At 44.5% G+C, this 22,608-nt stretch overlaps 2 protein-coding genes across 10 annotated transcripts in view; one reads left to right on the forward strand and one right to left on the reverse strand.

Moving 5' to 3' along the window:
- The window catches only part of dnajc21.L (DnaJ heat shock protein family (Hsp40) member C21 L homeolog), a 20,018-nt gene extending 13,476 nt beyond the window's left edge, over positions 1-6,542 (reverse strand). For 3 of the 4 annotated variants that reach the window (XM_018266433.2, XM_018266427.2, XM_018266436.2), the window contains exons 1-7: positions 6,412-6,542; positions 4,577-4,670; positions 3,539-3,662; positions 2,967-3,089; positions 1,584-1,888; positions 818-969; positions 50-137 (exon numbers count right to left, since the gene is read on the reverse strand). In XM_018266433.2, the coding sequence (XP_018121922.1) occupies positions 50-137; positions 818-969; positions 1,584-1,888; positions 2,967-3,089; positions 3,539-3,662; positions 4,577-4,670; positions 6,412-6,508 (983 nt within the window). In that variant the 5' untranslated portion in view covers positions 6,509-6,542. The remainder of the gene's footprint in view (positions 1-49; positions 138-817; positions 970-1,583; positions 1,889-2,966; positions 3,090-3,538; positions 3,663-4,576; positions 4,671-6,411) is intronic. The other variant, XM_041569650.1, reaches the window with a different exon arrangement.
- On the forward strand, positions 6,525-21,729 carry rad1.L (RAD1 checkpoint DNA exonuclease L homeolog). Of its 6 annotated transcripts, none has more exons than XM_018238473.2 (6): positions 6,525-6,656; positions 7,622-7,848; positions 8,197-8,305; positions 15,999-16,257; positions 16,870-16,968; positions 20,158-21,729. In XM_018238473.2, exons 2-6 carry the CDS (start codon positions 7,648-7,650, stop codon positions 20,339-20,341), a joined length of 852 nt encoding a protein of 283 aa, XP_018093962.1. In that variant the 5' UTR covers positions 6,525-6,656; positions 7,622-7,647; the 3' UTR covers positions 20,342-21,729.
- The last annotated feature ends 879 nt before the right edge of the window (positions 21,730-22,608 follow it).

Here is a 22,608-nt window from a genome sequence, read left to right on the forward strand (position 1 = left end):
CGATGTAATGATGGGATAGAAATATTATAGAAGGCAAAGGGAAACTCACGCTTTGTCAGTCTTGAAAACTTTGTCACAAGCAGGACAATAAAGGTCGTCATACAGCACCTCTTCTTCCCCTTCTTCACTTGCTTTACCTGTGTAGGCAATCAGAACCGGCATTACATTTTCTAGATAAATAAGAGGGAGCAGTCTATGCAAGTAACCTACTAAGAAGGCAGTGATTAGCAAGGCATGTGTTTCATACATGGGAATCACCCATAGGGTAAGAAACTCCTCTCTGTTCCAGGGCTTATCTCCTGCGTTAGGCATATTCCTCCTGCTTAATTTATGTATTTTATGCCTAACCATATTAAAAGGGGTAGTTTGCCTTTAAATTAACTTTTAGTATGTTATAGAATGTCCAGTTTTAAGCAATTGGTCTTAATTTAGGTTTTTAATTATTTGCCGCCCTCTTCCCACTCATTAGCTTTCAGATCGGGCTCACTGACTCCATCTAAGAACCAATGCCCTGTAAGGCTACAAATATATTGTTATTCTCCTCATCTTCTCCCTCTGCTATTTATATTCCAGTCTCTTATTCCAATCAATGCATGGTTGCTAGGGTAATTTGGACCCTAGCAACCAGATGGCTGAAATTGCAAACAGGAGAGCTGCTGAATAAAAAGCTAAATAACTCAAAAACCACAAATAAAAAATGAAAACCAATTGCAAATCATGTCAGAATATCACTCTCTATGTCAACTCAAAGGTGAACAACCCCTTTAATCAGCTGACCCTCTGCCACTGTACAGAACTCAATATACAAAGTATTTACCATTCTGACCATCTTTTTGCTCTTCAGCATCTTCAGAGTCATCATCAGATCTGTCCCCGAACTGCTCCCCATACTGAGCTTCCATTTGCTGCAGCTCTCTCTCCAGTTCAGACATGGCCATCCAGCTCTGCTCTTTGTACTGCTCTGCAAGCCTGTCAGTCAGAGAAATGATTCTTGATTAATCACATACTATTCAAAAGCCATTAAGGCAGGGACTAAACAAGCAGCACTCTAAACGCTGAACTACAACTCCCAGAAAACCTAGACTAGGCTGTAGTTTGGAAACATCTGGAGAGATAAAAGGCTGACCATTAGAGTATGCACATATATAGGATTAAAAATTGTTAAGTGTATATTAGTTAGGGATGCACCGAATCCAGGATTCGGCCTTTTTCAGCAGGATTTGGATTCGGCCAAATCCTTCTGCCCGGAAGAACTAAATCCAAACCCTAATTTTCATATGCCCCAGGAATCCAAACTAGTGGATCCCTAATATTAGTAGAGTAATAAGGAACACCCTAAGAACCCATTAATATGCTGAGCTACAAGTGAAAATCTTTCTCCCATTTGAATTGGTAAGGGATGCTGGAACTTGGCATTCTAACCACTTCCCCTATTAGTCTGGGTGTTTCTCACTTACAGCACTTGCATCCTACATTTTAGCTCATATGTTGCCCCAACCGATCATACTAAACTGACTAAGTCTATAGTTGCTTACACCACTCCCATGAGTCTGTTCCAATGATTATAGCAGAGATTTGCTCACTTTGCCTGCTGCCGTTTCTGCTGCCTGCGCAGCTCCTCCACCTTCTTGGCTTTCTCTGCGTTCTGCTCTTCCACCAGTTTGCGATGGGCCTGGACCCGTTTGTCCCTTTTCCTGACAAAGGCCACCAGCTCCCGGACCAGCTCATTCCTCTCCTTGCGAGCTTTATCTCTGACCTTCTTGTTCTCCTTCTCCATGGCCCGTTTCTCCCACCTATTGGACCCCTGCCGGGTGTCATACTCCTCTTTCCAAGCAAAGTTCTTAACTGTGCAGAAGCTCTGCCAATAAGCGTAGAAAAGGTGCACTACCTGTGGGAGGGGAGAAATAATCCTTAACACATGTCAAATAACTGCACCTACAATATCTATATCCCCAAAATTAATACTTAAAGGGATACTGTCATGGGAAAAAAAATTTTTTTCAAAATGAATCAGTTAATAGTGCTGCTCCAGCAGAATTCTGCACTGAAATCCATTTCTCAAAAGAGCAAACCGATTTTTTTATATTGACATGGGGCTAGACATATTGTCAATTTCCCAGCTGCCCCAAGTCATGTGACTTGTGCTCTGATAAACTTCAATCACTCTTTACTGCTGTACGGCAAGTTGGAGTGATATCACCCCCCTCCCTTTCCCCCCCCCCAGCAGCCAAACAAAAGAACAATGGGAAGGTAACCAGATAGCAGCTCCAAGAATTCTGCTGGAGCAGCACTATTAACTGATGCGTTTTGAAAAAAACATGTTTTCCGATGACAGGATCCCTTTAAGCAACAGATAGTTTATAACATATTAAGTGACATATTAAAGAATCATATCAAACTGGAACATATATTTAAGTAAATATTGGCCTTTTACATCTCTTGCCTTGACCTTGTGATGGTCTGTGTGCTGTCTCAGAGATCACCTGACCAGAAATACTGCAACTCTAACTGTAACAGGAAGAAGTGTGGAAGCAAAAGACACAGCTCTGTCTGTTAATTGGCTCATGTGACCTAACAAGTATAGTTTGTTTGGTATGTTTGTATGCACCGTGAATCATATGATCCCAGGGGGCGGCCCTTATTTTAAAACGACAATTTTCTAATTAGGATTACCCAATGGCATATAATACTAAAAAAGTATATTATTATGAAAATGGTTTATTTACATGAAGCAGGGTTTTACATATGAGCTGTTTTATGTAATATCTTTTTATAGAGACCTACATTGTTTCAGGGGTATAGTTTTCCTTTAACAGAAAGCTAAATTATTCAAAAACCACAAAAGAATAAAAAAAAATGAAAGCCAACTGTAAACTGTCAACATCAATGTATACATAACGCTAGAAGTTAAATGAAAAGGGAACGAACTCTCAGATAGGGTGCATAAAAGAAAACAAAGTTTGTACCGTGTCATAGTCACTCTGTGAGTCTCCAAAGGGTGGATGTTCCTCCATTTCCCCATCAATTTTATTATCCAATTCTTCTTTCACGATCAGTTCAAAGATACGCCGATAAACCGAATAGAATCCCTGAAAGTTACAGTGAAGATTATTGAAATCTCTTCCTTTACATTGCACAAGAGAGTCTACAATGTTTGAGGCCATATCATGTATTATCTACTCATATGTATCAGTATATAATACACAAAAGCCATGAATATCCTGTAAATTATATCCTTATAAACGGTGAGTTCTGATGTCATCAGTTATAAACGGTGAGTTCTGATGTCATTTCTGTCACATGACTCACTGAAATTTGTGTATTATAATAAATAAAGTACCCCCAGTTGCAAAATATGAGGATATTATAAGTTACCTCGGAGTTCCATGACCTGTATAAAAACACTCGGCCTTCGGCCTCGTGTTTTTATATGGTCATGAAACTCCTCGGTAACTTATAATATCCTTATATTTTACAAGAGGGGGTACTTTATTCACTATATAATGTACAACATATCGGTCATTGGAGATTTCCTTACCTCTTCATCATCTCCGTAGCCAGAGTAACAAGTTACAGTAAAATACTGGAGCAGGTCCAGGCTGTCATCTTGGAAATCCCCATCCACCCCTCCTTTCAGCAGGGCTTCTCTGTGATTATCATACCTTAAAGGAGAAGGAAAGGTTAAAACTAAGTAAGCCTTATCAGAAAGGCCCACCTACACATACCAGTAAACCCTCAAAGTAATGCTGCTCTGAGTTCTCTGTCTAAAGAAACACAGCAATTCTTTCCTTTTTTTGTGTACTCATGGGCTTCTGTATCAGACTTCCTGTTTTCATCTTAAACCTCCTTGCCCTGGGCGTGAGCATGCTCAGTTTGCTCCTCTTCCCCTCCCCCCTCCATTCTCTGATGGAATCTGAGCCCAGAGCAATAAGTGAGCAGGGAAAGACTCAGACAGGAAGTGATGTGACACCAAGCTAATACTGCAGCTGCTATCAGAAACATACAGAACTTCTAGAGCTGTTTACTCAGGTATGGTAAAACATTCTGCAGAATAAATATAGCATTCTAGCTTGCACTATTGCAGCTAATCTATTGGCAATAAAATGCCTCCATAGCTTTCCTTCTCCTTTAATATCGAGGAAAAAAAAACACACACAGCATATAGCCATAAATCATACACAGACCTGACTCAAGCTGAAGGGACAGCATGTGTCTGTTTCCCTCTTATTCTCTGTCTTTACCATAATTATTAAAGCAATTTATTTAGACTGTTTAGCGTTGCTACTACTCTGTATTATATTGTCAGGTATTCTAAATGTTCAGTAGTCGTTTGTATGGGGGGGGTCACACTGTAGCTCTTCAAACGGACCTTGTGTCCTGCCCATGCCTTTAGCTTAACAGTCACCTCTAGCAGCCAAATTCTCATAAAAAGCAGCTGCTTAGCTTTTTAAACAGGAGTTTGATGGTTTTATAACATATTCTGCATAAAATGTAAATTTGTTTTATCCTGAATGAATTGGAATAAGGGCCCTTTCTGCCATGTAGAAATAATAGAACATATAAGCGGATAACTCACCAAGCTCGCTCCTGAGGATCAAAAATGACATCATAGGCCGCCTGGATTAATTTAAACTGCTCGGCAGCTTCCTCTGCATTGTCCAAGTTCTTATCTGAAAATACAACGGATGGATTTAGGAATATCTGCCATGTTTTTTATATCTTATACATTGTCGGCTAGTAATTTATTTTACCTTTTATCAGAAACCTGCACATACTTGACTAAGAAGACCCACAAATAACCCCACTTGCGAATACACCCAGCAGGAGATGTAGCCACCGCTATACAAGTTTTCCAGACTAGCAGCCCTCAATCCAAACAAATCTCAAAGCAGGGCCCAGACTGGAAATCTGTGGGTTCTGGCAAATGCAAACGCTGCAAGATGCCATAGACAGTTGATATTTTCTGGGCTGGTGGGGGCTGTTTTGGCCTCTATTCACTTGGAATGCCAAAGCCTATTTTAAATTCAAGTCCAGGGCTGCTCAAAGCTCAGACCACAGTGACTACCCAGTAAATGTAGCACAGCCTTTTTACCATGTCATTAAATGATCACATAACCTTTGCATTGTAGTGAACATGAACCCTTCTCATTAAAGGGGTTGTTCACCTTTGAGATAACTTTTAGTATGACGTAGAGAGTGATATTTTGAGAATTTGAAATTGGTTTTTGAGTTATTTAGCTTTTTATTCAGCAGCTCTCCAGTTTGCAATTTCAGAAGTCTGGTTGCTAGGGTTCTAATTAGTCTAGCAACAATGTACTGATTTGAATAACAGACTGGAATATGAATAGGAGAGGCCTATCACAGTAACAACACATCTGTAAATTCAGATGTCACCTCTTTGAAGAGTTACAATGTGCCATTGTGATTGGATTAGTGGAAGAGTTTATATGAGAACTTCCCACACCAGTCAGTTGTACTGAAGAAGCTGCTCGGATGAGTAGTGAAACGTCTTCAATGATTACTCAGCAAGTCCAGTTGTTTTATAATTACTTATATGAGATATGAGTAATACAAAGTAGCAATACATTTGTACAGAGCATTTGTTTTTAGTTGGGGTCAGTGACCCCCATTTGAAAGCTGGTAAGAGTGAGAAGAAGAAAGCAAATAATTCAAAAACTATAAAAAAAAACAACAACAATGAAGACCAATTGAAAAGTTGCTTAGAATTAGCCATTCTAACAATACTAAAAGTTAATTTAAAGGTGAGCCATCCCTTTAAAGAAGGTAAGCAAGAGCTTCATTATAAAACAGAGCAAGCATATTCCAAAGCCTCTTCCAACGTGATACTCTTTGATGCACTCTGCACAGAATTAGCACCTCACTTTTATCTCTCTCTAAACTGGGACTACAGGGTATTAAATAGTCCTGTACTCAGCCATCTCTAAACTACGGAACCCACCACATTTATAGAATGAAATGGAATTCTATGAACTGGGCAATTGCTGGGTGCATAGACTTTGCAGAGGATCTCGTGTATTTGTCTGGGTGCATAGACTTTGCAGAGGACCTCTGTATTTCATAGACTTGGGCTGATGGAAACTCAACCCCAAAGTGAGAGTGGGGGTGACACCTGAAATGAGTGGGGGGGGGTTGTTTTGCCCAGTGTGTAAGTGTAATGGGGAAATGAGAAGGAAACTGCACCAGTGGGAGGGGTGATGCTAAAGAAAAGCTGCACAACATGGACATTTTATAAGAAACACCAATATGTTTTTTATATGTAAATCTCCCAGCATCCCCTGCACACACAATAGAACAACAACCGCAGGATCCGTGCCCTAAGCAGCTTCAGTAGCTCCATCCCCGGAACAGACATGGCCCAGCCACTATAACCCCATCCCCCCAGCATCTCACCCGGGTGCCAGCGTAGGGCCAGCTTCCGGTAGGCCTTCTTCAGATCCTCATCCGTGCAGTCCCTGCGGACCCCGAGAACTTCGTAGTGGCACCTCATAGCCGGCTCTGTCAGTTTACACGTGCGGGCCGGAACCGGAAAAAGGAGCTGGGGAAGGGGGTGACCGAGGAAGCAGTTCGGACGACTTCCGGCGCGGGATGACGTACTTCGTTTGAGCCAATACTCACTGCTCTGGTCCCGCCAGCAGGTAACAGCAGGTAACAGGAGGGGATAGGAAGGCCGGTATTTTTTTCCAGAAAAGGTGGTAACCCTAGTAACGGGATTATTACTTACTTGGGGACAATGTTGGGAAAGTGAGCAGCTGATACAGCTCTTGCTCCCCTCCTGCTGTTGCTCCCCTTTTTGCCCTCCGGCTCTTGCTGCCCTCCGGCTCTTGCTGCCCTCCTGCTCTTGCTGCCCTCCTCTTAGTGTTCAGCTTAAGGATTTTTCCTTCTGTTTCTGAACTTGGTTTGCCAGCTGTTGTTGGAGGACAACTCCCATTGTGCTCTCACTGTTGACCCTTATTATATCATGAAAACTGGAGGGAGTTGTAGTCCAGAAACATCCAGGGGCCTAGAATTCAGAACTTGGCTGAATATAAAGGTTTGGACATGATTGCGGTTGCTTATTCTCACTTGCTAGCCATATCATGGGGTATATTTACTTATTATATTATTTACTTATCATGGTGTAGATTTTATTTATTAAGAGTGAAGTTAACAATCACTGCAGTCCTTTAGAGTGGAATTCTGCCTCTCTCCATTCATTTCTATGGGATTTTTAAAATAGTATTTATCAATGGGTGAAAGTGAAAGTTCATCCTTTGATAAATGGGCCTTTCAAAATCCCATAGAAATGAATGGAGAGTGGCGGAAATTCACTCTAGCAGACTATGACAATCATTAACTTCATTATACCCCCATGTGTTTGTCTGGGAGACTCATCCCTCTTTTGTCCCCGCGTACATTCAAAGGCATATTGTTATTATTGTCGCCATTAAAAATTACAGGTATAGGATCCATTATCTGGATTCTTTGGGACCTGGGGTTCTCCAGATTAGGGGTTTTCATGGTGCGGATCTTTAAAGCCACAACAAATCCTTTAAGCATAAAATAAACCCAATAGGAGTGTTTAGTCACCAGTTTGGATTCAAGCATTGCCTTATTATTACAGGTTTGTGCGTTCCCTTGCAGCGGTGCATGAATATGCCTTTCCTGACGCAGCCCGAAGCGGATGACGATCAGTACGTGCTCACCTGCAGCCTGGATAATGTCAGGAACCTGTCCAACATTCTGAAAGCCATTCACTTCAAAGACCACGCGTCCTGCTTTGCTACTAACAATGGCCTTAAAGTCACAGTGGAAAATGCAAAGTGTCTCCAGGCCAACGCCTTCATTCAGGTAGCAGGGCTTGTTTATTCTCTGTCCCGGGAATGGGGCAAACTGAGGGAGATCATACTCAAGTGATACTGACATGTTCCTGTGAAAAGCCATGGGAATGTGGCAATAGTTATAAAAAGAATAGGCTTTTTTTTCTTTCAAAATAACCCCCTAAACCTGCCCAGCCTAGCAGTACTTACTGCAGCTTTCACTCTGACACTGAGACTGCTTATTGTCACCAGTAGTAGAGACTCGGCTGCATCAATCACTCTAGGCTGGGCATTGCTTCAACTGAGTATTGTTTCATTTATACTCTCATATTGCTCGTCAACACTCTGCTCATCTTCCTTTGTTTCCGTTCATTCATAGGCCGGAATCTTTCAAGAATTCAACATCCGAGAGGAGTCTGTTGTGTTTCGGGTCAATCTGACTGTCCTGCTGGATTGTCTTACGATATTTGGTGCTAGTGCTGGGCCAGGTATAAATTTCATATCTTTTGTTTGCTTTAACTTAGTCTAAAGCAATGTAGATATTTAACAAAAGCATGAAAAGAAAGGAGAAATAGGGGTACAGAAATAAATTGAACTCTTAAGTGATTTTAGACTGAGCAATAAGCTCCAGGCACCTGCTTCTATCCACAGTTCTGTTAAAGGATTACATGTGTGAAAACGTCTGTATTAGCTTAAAAAATTTGCTCAGCCCTCCTCCCTTCCTGTTCATGACTTTCCAGTGTCAGGCTCTGTAGCCACCAGCTCTTTCTGCCTAAGCTACACAGCAGCAGCCAGTGAGGGAGGAGTGGGCGTGTTTGTGATGTCACACTCAGTACTTCCCTGCAGACATCTGTTAACCCTTACTGAACTGCTCCTTTCTGTCTCTCTCTGACCTGTTCCTTTCTCCTCCCCTCCCTGCACTGTTCATTTCTCTGTCGTCTAAAGGGGGACACAGGGACTCTTGGGGTTTAAGCTCCACCCTCCAGGAGGCAGGACACTATTAATAAAATTAAAATTAAGGGGGCGTGCCCATATAGTGGCTTAACCCCACATGCTGTAGCATTCCTTCAGTTTTTAAAGTGTCCTGCTTCAAGGAGGATGGATACCAGCTTCAAGACAGAAGCATATCTATGGGGTGTCACCAGGGCAGGACTGCCTGTCCCTTGAGTGTACCCCCCCCTCGAGGGATCTCTCACCGGGGTCATATTCTAGCCCTCTAGGCTATAACCGACCTGCACAGAAAAATCCCTGCAACCCACTGGGGCCAGCAGATGTTCTGACCGGTGAAGAGCCAGCAGTGAGTATGATATAATATTCTACTCGTGTTCTGGCGTGCTCTCCCCCCCCCCCTCACCCCAGCCCAGACCTAGCTGCACTAAGCGATGTATTCGCTGCTCCCTCCGACGGTCTCCCACACAGGCAGGCTGTTGGTGAAGTTGCGCGCCTTTCTCCTGCGCGCAGTGGAACGCATCGCGCTGATGCGTTCCAGGCGCCATTTTGTTTTTTTCGGCGCGAAGCGTAGAGGAGGCTTCAGAAGGCGCGGAACTTCCTCCCGCCACTTCCCGCAGTCACAGTAAGCTGCCGCTTACTGTATCCTCCTCTCCTGCTTCCACTCTGCCAGCAGCCCTCCTCCTCCTGACCCGGAGCCACGGGAGCCACTTGCTCTTGGGGATTAGGCTTCTACCTTCAGGCAGCAGTCTTGGGTTACCTCTAGGCACCCTTTTACCAAGCACATTCCTGACGGCCATTACTTCAGCAGGTACCTCAGCCACTGTTCACATGGCAGAAGGTAAGTCAGGGGGACTTTTCCCCAGGGCTGGGGGGAGAGCACCAGCAGCACAGGTGACTTACTTTACCTGCAAAAACTGCCACCTAAAAATCCCTGGGGGCCAGGCTGACCCGCTCTGCAGATCTTGTTCAAAGGGGCAGGGTCCAGTGCCCACCCAGGGGTCCATCCCAACGGTCCCTGAATCTGGGGAAACCGCACAGGATTTGGATGCAATGGATGGGGTAGCGGGCACTTCCTCAGAACCCCCTGCCCCCCTATGGGCCATTCAACTTTCCCAATCCCTGGCATCCCTGCAGGGCCTTCCTTCCATTGCCACCAATTTGGGCAAAGCCCTAGCCAAACTAGGTCACAAAGCCAGTGGAAAGCGTAAAAGGCTTCCCAGTTCCAGGGGTGACACCGACACCCATACCCCCTCTGACGTCTCGTCAGCTGGAGAGGATTTTTCTCATTCAGAGGGGGAACTCCCACCTTCTGATGCTTCCTCAGAAGCAGAGGAGGATAATGCGGAAGATTCCAAAAGCAAGGAACTCCCTCACGACGTAGAGGGCATTATCAAGGGGGTGATGGACGTGCTAAAAATCACACAGACACCTGAACAACAGGCTTCATCTTCTAACCTGTTTAAAAGAAAACACAAAGCTTCTGCATGTTTTCCTTCGCATGACCAACTCCTTAACATAATACAAGAGGAATGGAATTCGCCGGAGCGCAAGTTCCAAGCTACTCGGAAATTTTCGAAATCCTATCCATTCCCCAAGGACTTGGTAGAGAAATGGTCACTGCCTCCAACTGTGGACGCACCAGTTTCGAGATTATCTAAATCCACAGCGTTACCAGTCACGGACGCCGCAGCCTTCAAGGACCCATCTGACAGACGTCTGGAAGGTTTCCTCAGGGCAGTCTACTCATCCGCTGGCTCAACCCTTCGTCCAGCTCTCGCCTCAGCCTGGGTAGCGAGAGCCATTCAGGCATGGGCAGAATCCCTCGTTGCTGATATTCAAGATGGCATCCCCAGAGCTGACATCCTGCCTTCCGCACAGTCCCTCGCGGAGGCAGCAGCTTACTTGTGCGACGCTTCCCTGGATACAGCACAGATTACTGCCCGCACATCAGCGCTCTCCGTCGCAGCACGCAGAACGCTCTGGCTGAAGAACTGGTCTGCGGATGTCAGTTCCAAGAAGTCCCTTACCTCACTACCCTTCAAGGGACAGCGACTTTTTGGTGAGGAGCTCGAAAAGATAATCTCACAGGCCACGGGAGGGAAGAGCACCTTCCTCCCCCAAAGCAAGTCAAGACCCACGACTTCCTCCAGGCGCGGTCGGTCCTTTCGCGGCCACACTGGACGTTTTTCCAGACGGCACAGTCATCCCCAACGTTCTCAGTTTCGCTCTAAACCAAACGACAAGGGACGGCCATCGTGGAAGAACAACAAATTCCACAACAAGTCTCCAGCCGACAAGGCCACTTCAGGATGACGGGTCACCCCCTCCGGGGTCACTGCAACGCTAGGGGGACGATTGCTGAGATTCCGGGAGGTGTGGATACGATACTCGTCAGACGCTTGGGTAACCGAAATCGTTTCCGAGGGCTACCACCTGGACTTCGCTTCTCTTCCTCCCCGAAAATTTCTCATGTCCAGAGTCCCCTCAAACCCAGCCAAGGGCCGAGCCTTCTTGGACTGCATTACGAGCATGGAACAGAATGGAGTGATCATTCCAGTTCCCCCGTCAGAAACATTTTGCGGATTTTACTCCAATCTGTTCCTGGTTCCAAAGAAGGACGGGTCCTTCCGACCAGTATTGGACCTGAAATTCCTCAACAAACACATACGGTCAGTCCGGTTCAAAATGGAAACTCTCAGGTCAGTCATCCGAGGAATGGAACCAGGTCAACTGATGATGTCCCTCGACATCAAGGACGCGTATCTCCACGTTCCAATCTGGCCTCCTCACCATCGTTTTCTCAGATTCGCATTCCGAAATCTCCATTACCAATTTGTGGCACTCCCATTCGGCCTCTCCTCTGCCCCCAGAGTGTTCACCAAACTCATGTCAGTGACGGCAGCAACCCTACGACTCCACGGAATATCGATCACACCTTACCTGGACGACCTTCTCCTGAAGGCTCCAACACTAGAGAAGAGCAGAAGGGACATGCAACAAGCGATATCGCTGCTTCAGAGCTTCGGGTGGACCATCAACTGGAACAAATCCAGCATGACACCCAGTCACCAAATGCTATTCCTGGGTCTCCCAATTCGATACACTGACTCAACGTGTCTCGCTGCCCCTGGACAAGCAGAGGAAGATCAGAGCGCAAGTCAATCTCCTCCTTCAAGACCGGCACCCCACAGTCCACCTCGCAATGAAGGTACTCGGTCTGATGGTCTCGTCCATCGAAGCGGTTCCCTTTGCTCAAATCCATTTGAGACCTCTACAGGCCAACGTTCTGTCGGGATGGAAAGGGGGTCCCCTGTCCCAACGGATTCTTCTACAGCGGACAACACGGGAGTCACTCCTCTGGTGGCTGAACCACCACAATCTGACGACGGGCCAGTCCTGGGCAACTCCGGACTGGACCGTGATAACGACAGACGCAAGTCTCCTCGGGTGGGGCGCCACGTGGAACAACTCGTCGGTACAAGGCCGTTGGTCTCCCACAGAAACGAGGCTACACATCAACGTCCTGGAGCTTCGGGCAGTCAAGCTTGCCCTAAGACATTGGTCTCCCCTACTCCAAACAAAGTCTGTCCGCGTCCAAAGCGACAACTCCACAACCGTCGCTTACATCAACAGACAAGGAGGTACCCGCAGCAAAGCATCCCTAGCGGAGGTGGTACAAATCCTAGCCTGGGCAGAGCTCAGCTCAGTCAGGATATCTGCCATACACATTCCGGGAGTGGACAACACGCAAGCAGACTTTCTCAGTCGGAACCAGCTGGATCCGGGAGAATGGGAACTTCATCCCGCGGTGTTCACAGACCTAGTGAAAAGGTGGGGACGTCCTCAAGTCGACCTCATGGCATCCAGAGCCAACCGCAAAGTTCCAGCCTTTTACGCCCGTTTTCGGGATCCGACGGCGCTGGGGTGGACGCCATGACACAAGTCTGGAGTTTCAACCTGGCTTATGTCTTCCTCCGTTTCCAATGCTTCCTCGGGTTCTGAAGAAAATCAAGCAATCCTGTGCGACGGTCATAGTGATAGCTCCGTATTGGCCCAGGAGAACGTGGTTTACGGATCTTCAGGACATGTCCATAGCTCAACCAGTTCGCTCCCTCCCAGGAGCGATCTTCTCCAGCAGGGTCCCATATTTCACCACAATCCGGGACTGTTCGCTTTGACGGGATGGCTGTTGAGGCGGCCATCTGGAGACGTAAGGGTATAGCGGACGATGTGATTGCCACTATGCTGAAGTCACGCAAAGCTACGTCTTCTAAAGCCTACCACAGGGTCTGGCGCAGCTACTGGAACTGGTGCGAGGAATCAAAGTTTTCCTTCCATGAATGCAATATTCCCAGGATCTTATCCTTTCTACAGCGAGGTTTTCGACTCGGTCTGAAACTCAGTTCCTTGAAGGTCCAAGTATCTGCCCTCTCTGTCCTTTTCCAGTCTCGTCTAGCCCTAGACGATTCAGTCCGCACCTTCCTACAGGGAGTACAACATATCGTTCCACCTTATCGATCACCAGTCCCTGGATGGGATCTCAACCTCGTTTTGGAGGCTCTCCTTGACCCTCCCTTCGAACCTCTGGGTGTCGTCCCTGAACAGTGGCTTACCTGGAAAACTGCCTTCCTTGTTGCCATTTCATCTGCTCGCAGGGTATCGGAAATAGGTGCCTTATCTTGTGATCCGTCTCTGCTGGTTTTCCATAGGGACAAGGCAGTCCTGAGGACTGTGCCTTCCTTCCTGCCTAAGGTCGTGTCCTCGTTTCACGTCAACCAGGAGATTGTGGTTCCATCTCTCTGTCCGGAACCCAAGAATGACAAGGAACGGAGATTTCACAGTCTGGATGTGGTCAGAGCACTTCGCTGGTACCTTGACCGTTCTAAATCATATCGGCGCTCTCAAGCCCTTTTTGTCATTCCGTCCGGGCCTCGGAGGGGCCTGTCAGCTTCCAAGACTACCATCGCACGTTGGATCAGAGAAACCATCAGACAAGCCTACCTAGCTAAGGGCAGAACTCCTCCTGCCAATGTTCGAGCTCACTCCACACGATCCTTGGGTGCTTCCTGGGCTTGGCGCAACTCGGCCTCCTTGGACCAGATCTGCAGAGCAGCCACCTGGTCTTCGGTTCATACATTCACTAAATTCTACAGACTGGACACGTTCTCATCAGCGGAAGCCGTTTTTGGCCGCAAAGTACTACACACTGTGGTACAGTAACGTGTCTTTGCCTTTTCTGTATTCGCTCCCACCCTGCTGTCTGGGGCTGCTTTGTTAAGTCCCCAAGAGTCCCTGTGTCCCCTTTAGACGACAGAGAAAACAGGATTTTTTGATACTCACCGTTAAATCCTTTTCTCTGTAGTCGATAGGGGGACACAGGGCTTCCCAACCCTGAGCGAAATGTTGACCACTTGGTCTTATGGAAACGTTTTCCTGATTTACTGGTTTGCTAGTTGAGTATTGATACAGTTTATCTTTCAGCAGTCTCTTTGGTACCAACTGAAGGAATGCTACAGCATGTGGGGTTAAGCCACTATATGGGCACGCCCCCTTAATTTTAATTTTATTAATAGTGTCCTGCCTCCTGGAGGGTGGAGCTTAAACCCCAAGAGTCCCTGTGTCCCCCTATCGACTACAGAGAAAAGGATTTAACGGTGAGTATCAAAAAATCCTGTTTTCTCTCCCTCTCTGCCCTGTTCATTTAACTCCTCCCTGCAGTGTTTGTTTCTCTCCTTCTCTGCCTGTTCATTTAACCCCTCTGTGCCCTGTTCATTTTACCCCTCTCTGCCTTGTTCATTTAACTCCCTCCTCCCTTCACTGCTTGTTCCTTTCCCTTGCCCTTGCCCTGCAATAATTGGGGGGAAATAGAAAAGCAAACTTCTGTATAAATAAAACATAATCTGCTACTAAAGGTATTTTATTCTTTTGTGGGGGCAATGTGCATCAGCAGTTAGTGTAAATACCATAGTCATTTTCTACAAAGTATTATGTTGTATACAAAAAGCAATCAACATGTTTTCAGTTTTCCTTTGTAACTCCCTACATATGTTATACAATTCCAGAACATCAGCTGCATTTATTCCCTTGCAACCCCCTGCACCTAAACATAAATGATTCCAAAACATCTGCATTTTTACTTTGTAACTCCCTGCACCTGATCATAAATTGTTCCAGAATAGCTGCATTTATTCCCTTGCAACTCCCAGCACCTGACCATAAACTGTTCCAGAACAGCTGGATTTCCCTTTGCAACTCCCTGCACCTGATCATAAATTGTTGCTGAACAGCTGGATTTTACCTTGCAACTCCCTGCACCTGATTATAAATTGTTCCAGAACAGCTGCATTTCCCCTTGCCACTCCCTCTATCTGATCATAAACTGTTCCACAACAGCTGCATTTTTCCCTTGCAACGCTCAGCACCTGGTCATAAATTGTTTTAGGAGGAAAAATTCTTTCAAAAATGTTTCTTTCTGCATCATTATGCTTTGAGAAAGGGTGAGTAATATATCTAAATATGAATATGTCTTAAAAGAAATAAAAAAACACTTTCATTCTGTACAAATCACAAGCAAATCTTGGTGAGATTAAAGATGAGACTTTGAAGTCTTGCATTGTGTCATTTCAAAGAATTGTGGATGGGAGCATTGTGCAAAGGTTTAAGGGAAAAGTAAAACCACAAAACTCCTTATGATGTTGCTCTGTTTAGAAAATGAAGCGAGGGAGACAAGCAGAGTCATCTCCTGGTCAGTTCTGAGCAGAACATCATCACAAGATTTTCCTTTCCTCTCTAAGTATTTTTTTATTGTTTTTCAGATTCATTATATCAGGAGAAAGCAATAACCACACTCCGATCCATTTTTCAAAAAATTGGTTAAAGGCTTTACATTTTCTTTCCTGTACAGGGATTTACATATATCAGTTTTGCTCTTTATTCTGCCAATGTATTTTTGTGGACCTTTACTTTAACGGTGATAGGACCATCAAAAAGTGTTGACTTGTACCATAAAAGCCCCTATTAGGACACCCCTAATGGCAGCGCAGAAAGAGACCATTCAGGATCAGAAAATAATGCTTTTACTGTATTCCATTTAGCAGCCAGTGCCCCAGTGACTGCCATGAAAGCATTTGCAGATTATAGCAGTCTAATTAATTTTGTTTTGTGTGCTCTTCCCCTTGCAGTTGCTGTATTTCACATCCACTGTGTGCTTTATACTGCGTCTCTTCATAGGTACACCTACAGCTTTAAAAATGTGTTACCAAGGATACGGCCATCCCCTCATCCTGTTTCTGGAAGAAAGTGGGGTGGTCACAGTGTGCAAAATCAACACCCAGGAACCTGAGGAGACTCTGGACTTTGATTTCTGCAGCACCAATGTCCTTAATAAAATCATCCTCCAATCAGAGGGACTCAGGGAGGCGTTTGCTGAACTGGACATGACCAGCGAGTTCCTGCAGATCATCATGTCTCCAGATAAGCCGTATTTTAGGTACTTCTGGTCACTTGTTTTTAAAGTGTGGCTTGCAAAGAGCGACTGGTGCTGTGGGCAAGTAGAATTTGTAGCAACTGTAAAGATGTTGCTGTGTGTGTGTAGTAGGGATGCACCAAATCCTGGATTTGGTTTGGGATTCGGGTAGGATTCGGCCTTTTTCAGCAGGATTCTGCCGAATCCTTCTGCCTGGCTGAACTGAATCCGAATCCTAATTTGCATATGCAAATTAGGGGCGGGGAGGGAAATCTCGTGACTTTTGTCACAGAACAAGGAAGTAAAAAATGTTTTCCCCTTCCCACCCCTAATTCGCATGAGCAAATTCGGTTCGGTATTCGGCCAAATCTTTCGCAAAGGATTCGGGGGTTCGGCTGAATCCACAATAGTGTATTTGGTGCATCCCTAGTGTGTAGCGTACAAGAACATTGCCTGTTAGCATAAATGAATGAATGTCTCTTGACTAAGATACATCAGTGTTGTCCTGTTTGAGGCTGGAAATGGGGATATAGCTCTCCATGCTGCTCAAGTGCTGCACAGAGTTCAACGTCCTCAGTTTACTTTACTATATATAACATACATCATCATTTTATTACCATTTGACTTGCTCTGTAGGTTGTCCACATTTGGCAATGCTGGAAGCGCACACCTAGACTATCCCAAAGATTCGGATCTGATAGAAGCTTTCCACTGCACTCAAACTCAAACTAACAGGTAATGGAGGATCCCTTTCGCCCAACGCAGGGAAATCATTTGTATATGTATCTGCACTACACTTTGCTCTTCTTTCTTGCCCAGAATATTTTCCTTCTGCCTTAAAGGAACAGTAACACGACTATAGTTTATATAAACAAGCTGCTGTGTAGCCATGGGGCAGCCATTCAAGCACAGGATACACAATGGACAACAGATACATTCTGAAGAATCCCATTGTATACTACAGAGCTTATCTGTTATCTACTGTGTATCCTGTGCCTGAATGGCTGCCCCCATGGCTACACAGCAGCTTGTTTATATAAACTATAGTAGAACTTATCTGTTATCTACTGTGTATCCTGTGCTTGAATGGCTGCTCCCATGGCTACACAGCAGCTTGTTTATATAAACTATAGTAGTACTTATCTGTTATCTACTGTGTATACTGTGCTTGAATGGCTGCCCCTATTGCTACACAGCAGCTTGTTTATATAAACTATAGTAGTACTTATCTGTTATCTACTGTGTATCCTATGCTTGAATGGCTGCCCCTATTGCTACACAGCAGCTTGTTTATATAAACTATAGTAGTACTTATCTGTTATCTACTGTGTATCCTGTGCTTGAATGGCTGCTCCCATGGCTACACAGCAGCTTGTTTATATAAACTATAGTAGTACTTATCTGTTATCTACTGTGTATACTGTGCTTGAATGGCTGCCCCTATTGCTACACAGCAGCTTGTTTATATAAATTATAGTAGTGTTTCTGAAGCAAACACACCAGTTTTAACAGTGCAGCATAACAGTACAATATATTTGCATTACTTTAAAAGACTTTGCATTCCTCTCCTTCCTATTACTCGCAGCTGGAGACATTTCATCCAGCCCTGTTCTGTCACAACCAAGTTTTCCAAGCCCACCATGTTGCTCTCTACATTACAGACCCCGTATCCAATGCCACGGTTCATATATCCTGTGCCCTCTGGAAATTGCCACTCCGTCTACAACATGCATGACCTTTTCATCACCAATTCCTTCACCTTATTTGTTATAACTGAAACCTGCTGCCATGTCCTATGGGGGGTCTACAGTTTACTCACTCAATCTCTCTCTCCCCACACTGTACATTTAAAGTTCTTCTACCTGCTCCTTCTCTGTACTAGTCCTTATTTGTGGTTCATTCTATTAGTATCACTTTGTTTCACTGTCATATACGACCTCCTGGACTAGGGATGCACAGAATCCACTATTTTCGATTCAGCCGAACCCCCAGAATCCTTTGTGAAAGATTCGGCTGAATACCGAACCGAATCCTAATTTGCATATGCAGATTAGCGGTGGGAAGGGGAAAACATTTTTTACTTCCTTGTTTTGTGACAAAAAGTCACACGATTTCCCTCCCTCCCCCCAGTTTGCATATGCAAATTAGGGTTAGGCTGGGCAGAAGGATTCAGCCCAATCCTGGATTCAGTGCATCTGTATTCTGGACCAACCAAATTTTTTTACGACATTGCTTTGCTTTCTTATTTCTAGGGATGCACCAAATCCAGGATTCGGTTTGGGATTTGCCCTTTTTCAGCAGGATTCAGATTCGGCTGAATCCTTGTGGCTGGACGAACCAAATCCAATTTATAATTTGAATATGTAAATTAGGGGCAGGAAGGGAAATCCCGTGACTTTTCATCACAAAACAAGGAAGTAAAACATTTTTTCACACTTTTTTCTTTCCCGTCCCTGAATTGCATATACAAATTTGGTTCGGTATTTTGCTGAATCTTTCACTTGAATCCCAAGTAGTGGCTTTGGTGTATCCCTATTTATTTCCTTTCATCTGATGCCCTGTACATCTTACCAGGTGACTGTAACATACCTGTTACCAGTCCTAATGCTCCTGCTGTCTCTAACCTCCTTTCACTAACCTCCTCTGTACTCGGGTTCCTCCTCTCTCACCCCAATGGTAACTCATTTGATTTTATATTTCCCACAAACTTCACTAACTCCCCCTTTCTCCCCCTCTGATCACAATCGGATCACATTTCAACTCTTGCTAACTCCTTCCACATCCTCTGCAGTTTCCCAAACACACATTAAGGGGCATATATATTATGCTGTGTAAAACAAAATTTGCAGAAAAAACGGTATAAAAAGCTGGCAAATTTATCAAGCCGCTTGTTTTTCTACACCATGCGACGACCAGGTTTTCTGCCGTTATTTTATACTGCTTCAGACCTTTGTAAGTAAGTTCTGGGGGAAGTTACGCCATTTGTATGCAGTTTTTTTACACGGCGATGCCTTGCCTTACTGTAATCTGCAAACACTGGACATGTCACATGTCTTCCTTTGACTTCACTTTAATATCTCAACCATGTCCTGTCCCAGACTGACTACCCTGTCTACTCACATAAAGTGTGCCAGCATTTTATCACAGACTTCCCTGTGTGGTCTGTATGTGCCTTAAAGGGATACTGTCATGGGAAAAAAAAAAAATTTTTCAAAATGAATCAGTTAATAGTGCTGCTCCAGCAGAATTCTGCGCTGAAATTCATTTCTCAAAAGAACAAACAGATTTTTTTATATTGAATTTTGAAATCTGACATGGGGCTAGACATTTTGTCAATTTCCCAGCTGCCCCAAGTCATGTGACTTGTGCTCTGATAAACTCCAATCACTCTTTACTGCTGTACTGCAAGTTGGAGTGCTATCTCCCCCTCCGGTTCCCCCCCCAGCAGCCAAACAAAAGAACAATGGGAAGGTAACCAGATAACAGCTCCCTAACACAAGATAACAGTTGACTTGTAGATCTAAGAACAACACTCAATAGTAAAAACCCATGTCCCACTGAGACACATTCAGTTACATTGAGAAGGAAAAACAGCAGCCTGCCAGAAAGCATTTGTCTCCTAAAGTGCAGGCACAAGTCACATGACCAGGGGCAGCTGGGAAATTGACAAAATGTCTAGCCCCTTGTCAAAATTGAATATAAAAAAATCTGTTTGCTCTTTTGAGAAATGGATTTCAGTGCAGAATTCTGCTGGAGCAGCACTATTAACTGATTCATTTTGAAAAAAAAATGTTTTTCCCATGACAGTATCCCTTTAAAGAGTTGAAGTAGTAGATAAGGTTGTTCTGTATGTTTGATCTCCTATTGATCCCTTTTTTTTTTTTACTGTTTTTGGATGACCATAAATTTCCTTCTGCCCTACAGATATAAAATCTCTTTGCTGAAACCATCCACAAAGGCGTTGGCTTTATCCTGTAAAGTTTCCATCAGGACAGACAACAGAGGCTTTCTCTCCCTACAGTACATGATCCGCAATGAGGACGGGCAGATCTGCTTTGTGGAGTATTACTGCTGCCCAGATGAGGAAGTCGGAGAGGCCGATGTATAGACTGAGGCACAGTCATCTCTATAGACTCATCCAGTTTGCTGTCTCTCATGGTGAGACCTACGGAAGAGGAGAGGCGTGATATTGAGTACACCATATACATTCCTCTTTTATACAATGCCAACTCCCATTGTTTCATAAGTCCTTGTCAGGGTCTGAGGTTCTCTCTAAGGGATGGTCCTACAGGGACTACTGGAAGGTGAACTTGAGGGGACTATGTTGAACAGATGTGTCCTGCTCCATCCCATGAATGGATGATACCAGCTCAGGCAGGGGGTTCACATATCTCCAGTTAAACTACTCTCTGCTTAGCTTGAGCCTTGACCCCTTCATACCTATATTGTGCTGGAGGGACAAAGCTTCCCCTCCAGCATCTCTGTATATAGTTCTGCAAACCCGCTTGATCAGTGTCTAACGACTGACTACAAGAGAGGTGGAAAAATGGCAGAAGTATGAGTAATATAGGGCATATAATGCAAAAGACTGTGTATATTGTACTATACTGGGGGTTTGGGGGCTGAACCTGAAATATCAGTCAGGTAGATATCACCACATATCACATACCTGTACGTCCCCAGGTACTCACACCATTTATTTCACCAAATGAAACCAAGTAGGATGTAGATTTCCTGACTGGTTCTAGATAGGCCCCAGGTATAATCGTTCACCTCAAAATAGGGATGAACCAAATCCAGGATTCTGCCTTTTTCAGTCGGATTAGGGCCGAGTCCTTCTCCAAGGCCGAACCGATTCCTAATTTTCATATGCAAATTCAGGCTGGGAGGGAAATCGCATGACTTTTTGTCACAAAACAAGGAAGTAAAAAATGTTTCCCCTTCCCACCCCTAATTTGCATATGCAAATTAGGATCCGGTTCGGTATTCGGCTGAATCTTTCGCAAAGGGTCCGGCCGAATCCAAAATAGGGGATCAGGTGCATCCCTATCTCAAAATGATTGTGAAGTATTTTCCAAGGCAAAGTATCACAACTGGGGCCGGGTATCTACATCCTACATGGATTCATTCAACCCGACTTCACCATATTATTTAAATGATATTATATACATTTTATTTCTTTTGGTGAGTGTAATGAAAAGGTGTGATTTTTGTTTGCACTTATTTATACAGTATGTGCTCTGGCTAAAGAGTTGACACATAGGAAAGCTTGTTTTCTTTAATGTGCCCTTAATTAGGCAATACTTTGCTACAATTGCCAGTCCTAGAGCGTTCAATAGGGGATTTGTCATCATTAGTAGCAATCTATTCCTTACATTACAACCTCCCCGGGTTCCTTCAGTGCAGCCCTCCTTCTGTTACACACGTGATTTGCACTTGCACCAAGGACCCCCTCCGCTGTGAATAATGTATTTTTAGAATAAAATATTATACAAATGCCGAGTCCTGGTTATTGTAATAATGCTAAGGGCACTGCTGGGCAAGATCTGGCCCTACAGATGGTGTTGAACTGCATCTTCTGACTGCCTGGGGTTATTGGGTGGTTTTCAATATCCGCAGGGGTGAGAAGCAGTTTCAGGGATGTAGGTTGTGACTGACAGAGTGGTGAGGATTCCTCTGTGTAGATCTGTTTGTGCTGTGCTTAATACATGTGCAGAACATGCTTCTCCAGCAGGGTTGTGGCCTGAACTGCAGAAACACACGTGTGCTAAGGAAAGCGATTTTATTTCTGGGTCTTTGGCTCAGTGTAAAAGGGAAATAAGAGCCTGTAGTGGTACATCACTAACAATCCTATGAGTCATTCTGCTTTCAAACCCACAGATAGAACTCAGTACATTAAAGGGATACTGTCATGGAAAAAAATGTTTTTTTTTAAAACGCATCAGTTAATCGTGCTGCTCCAGCAGAATTCTGCACTGAAATCCATTTCTCAAAAGAGCAAACAGATTTTTTTTATATTCTTTCATTTTGAAATCTGACATGGGGCTAGACATATTGTCAGTTTCGCAGTTACCCCCAGTCATGTGACTTGTGCTCTGATAAACTTTAGTCACTCTTTACTGCTGTACTGCAAGTTGGAGTGATATCACCCCCCTCCCTTTCCCCCCCCAGCGGCCAAACAAAATAACAATGGGAAGGTAACCAGATAGCAGCTCCCTAACACAAGATAACAGCTGCCTGGTAGATCTAAGAACAGCACTCAATAGTAAAATCCAGGTCCCACTGCGACACATACAGTTACATTGAGTAAGAGAAACAGCAGCCTGCCAGAAAACAGTTCCATCCTAAAGTGCTGGCTCTTTCTGAAAGCACATG

Source organism: Xenopus laevis, chromosome 1L, assembly GCF_017654675.1.
Source record: "Xenopus laevis strain J_2021 chromosome 1L, Xenopus_laevis_v10.1, whole genome shotgun sequence".
NCBI classification, from domain to species: domain Eukaryota; kingdom Metazoa; phylum Chordata; class Amphibia; order Anura; family Pipidae; genus Xenopus; species Xenopus laevis.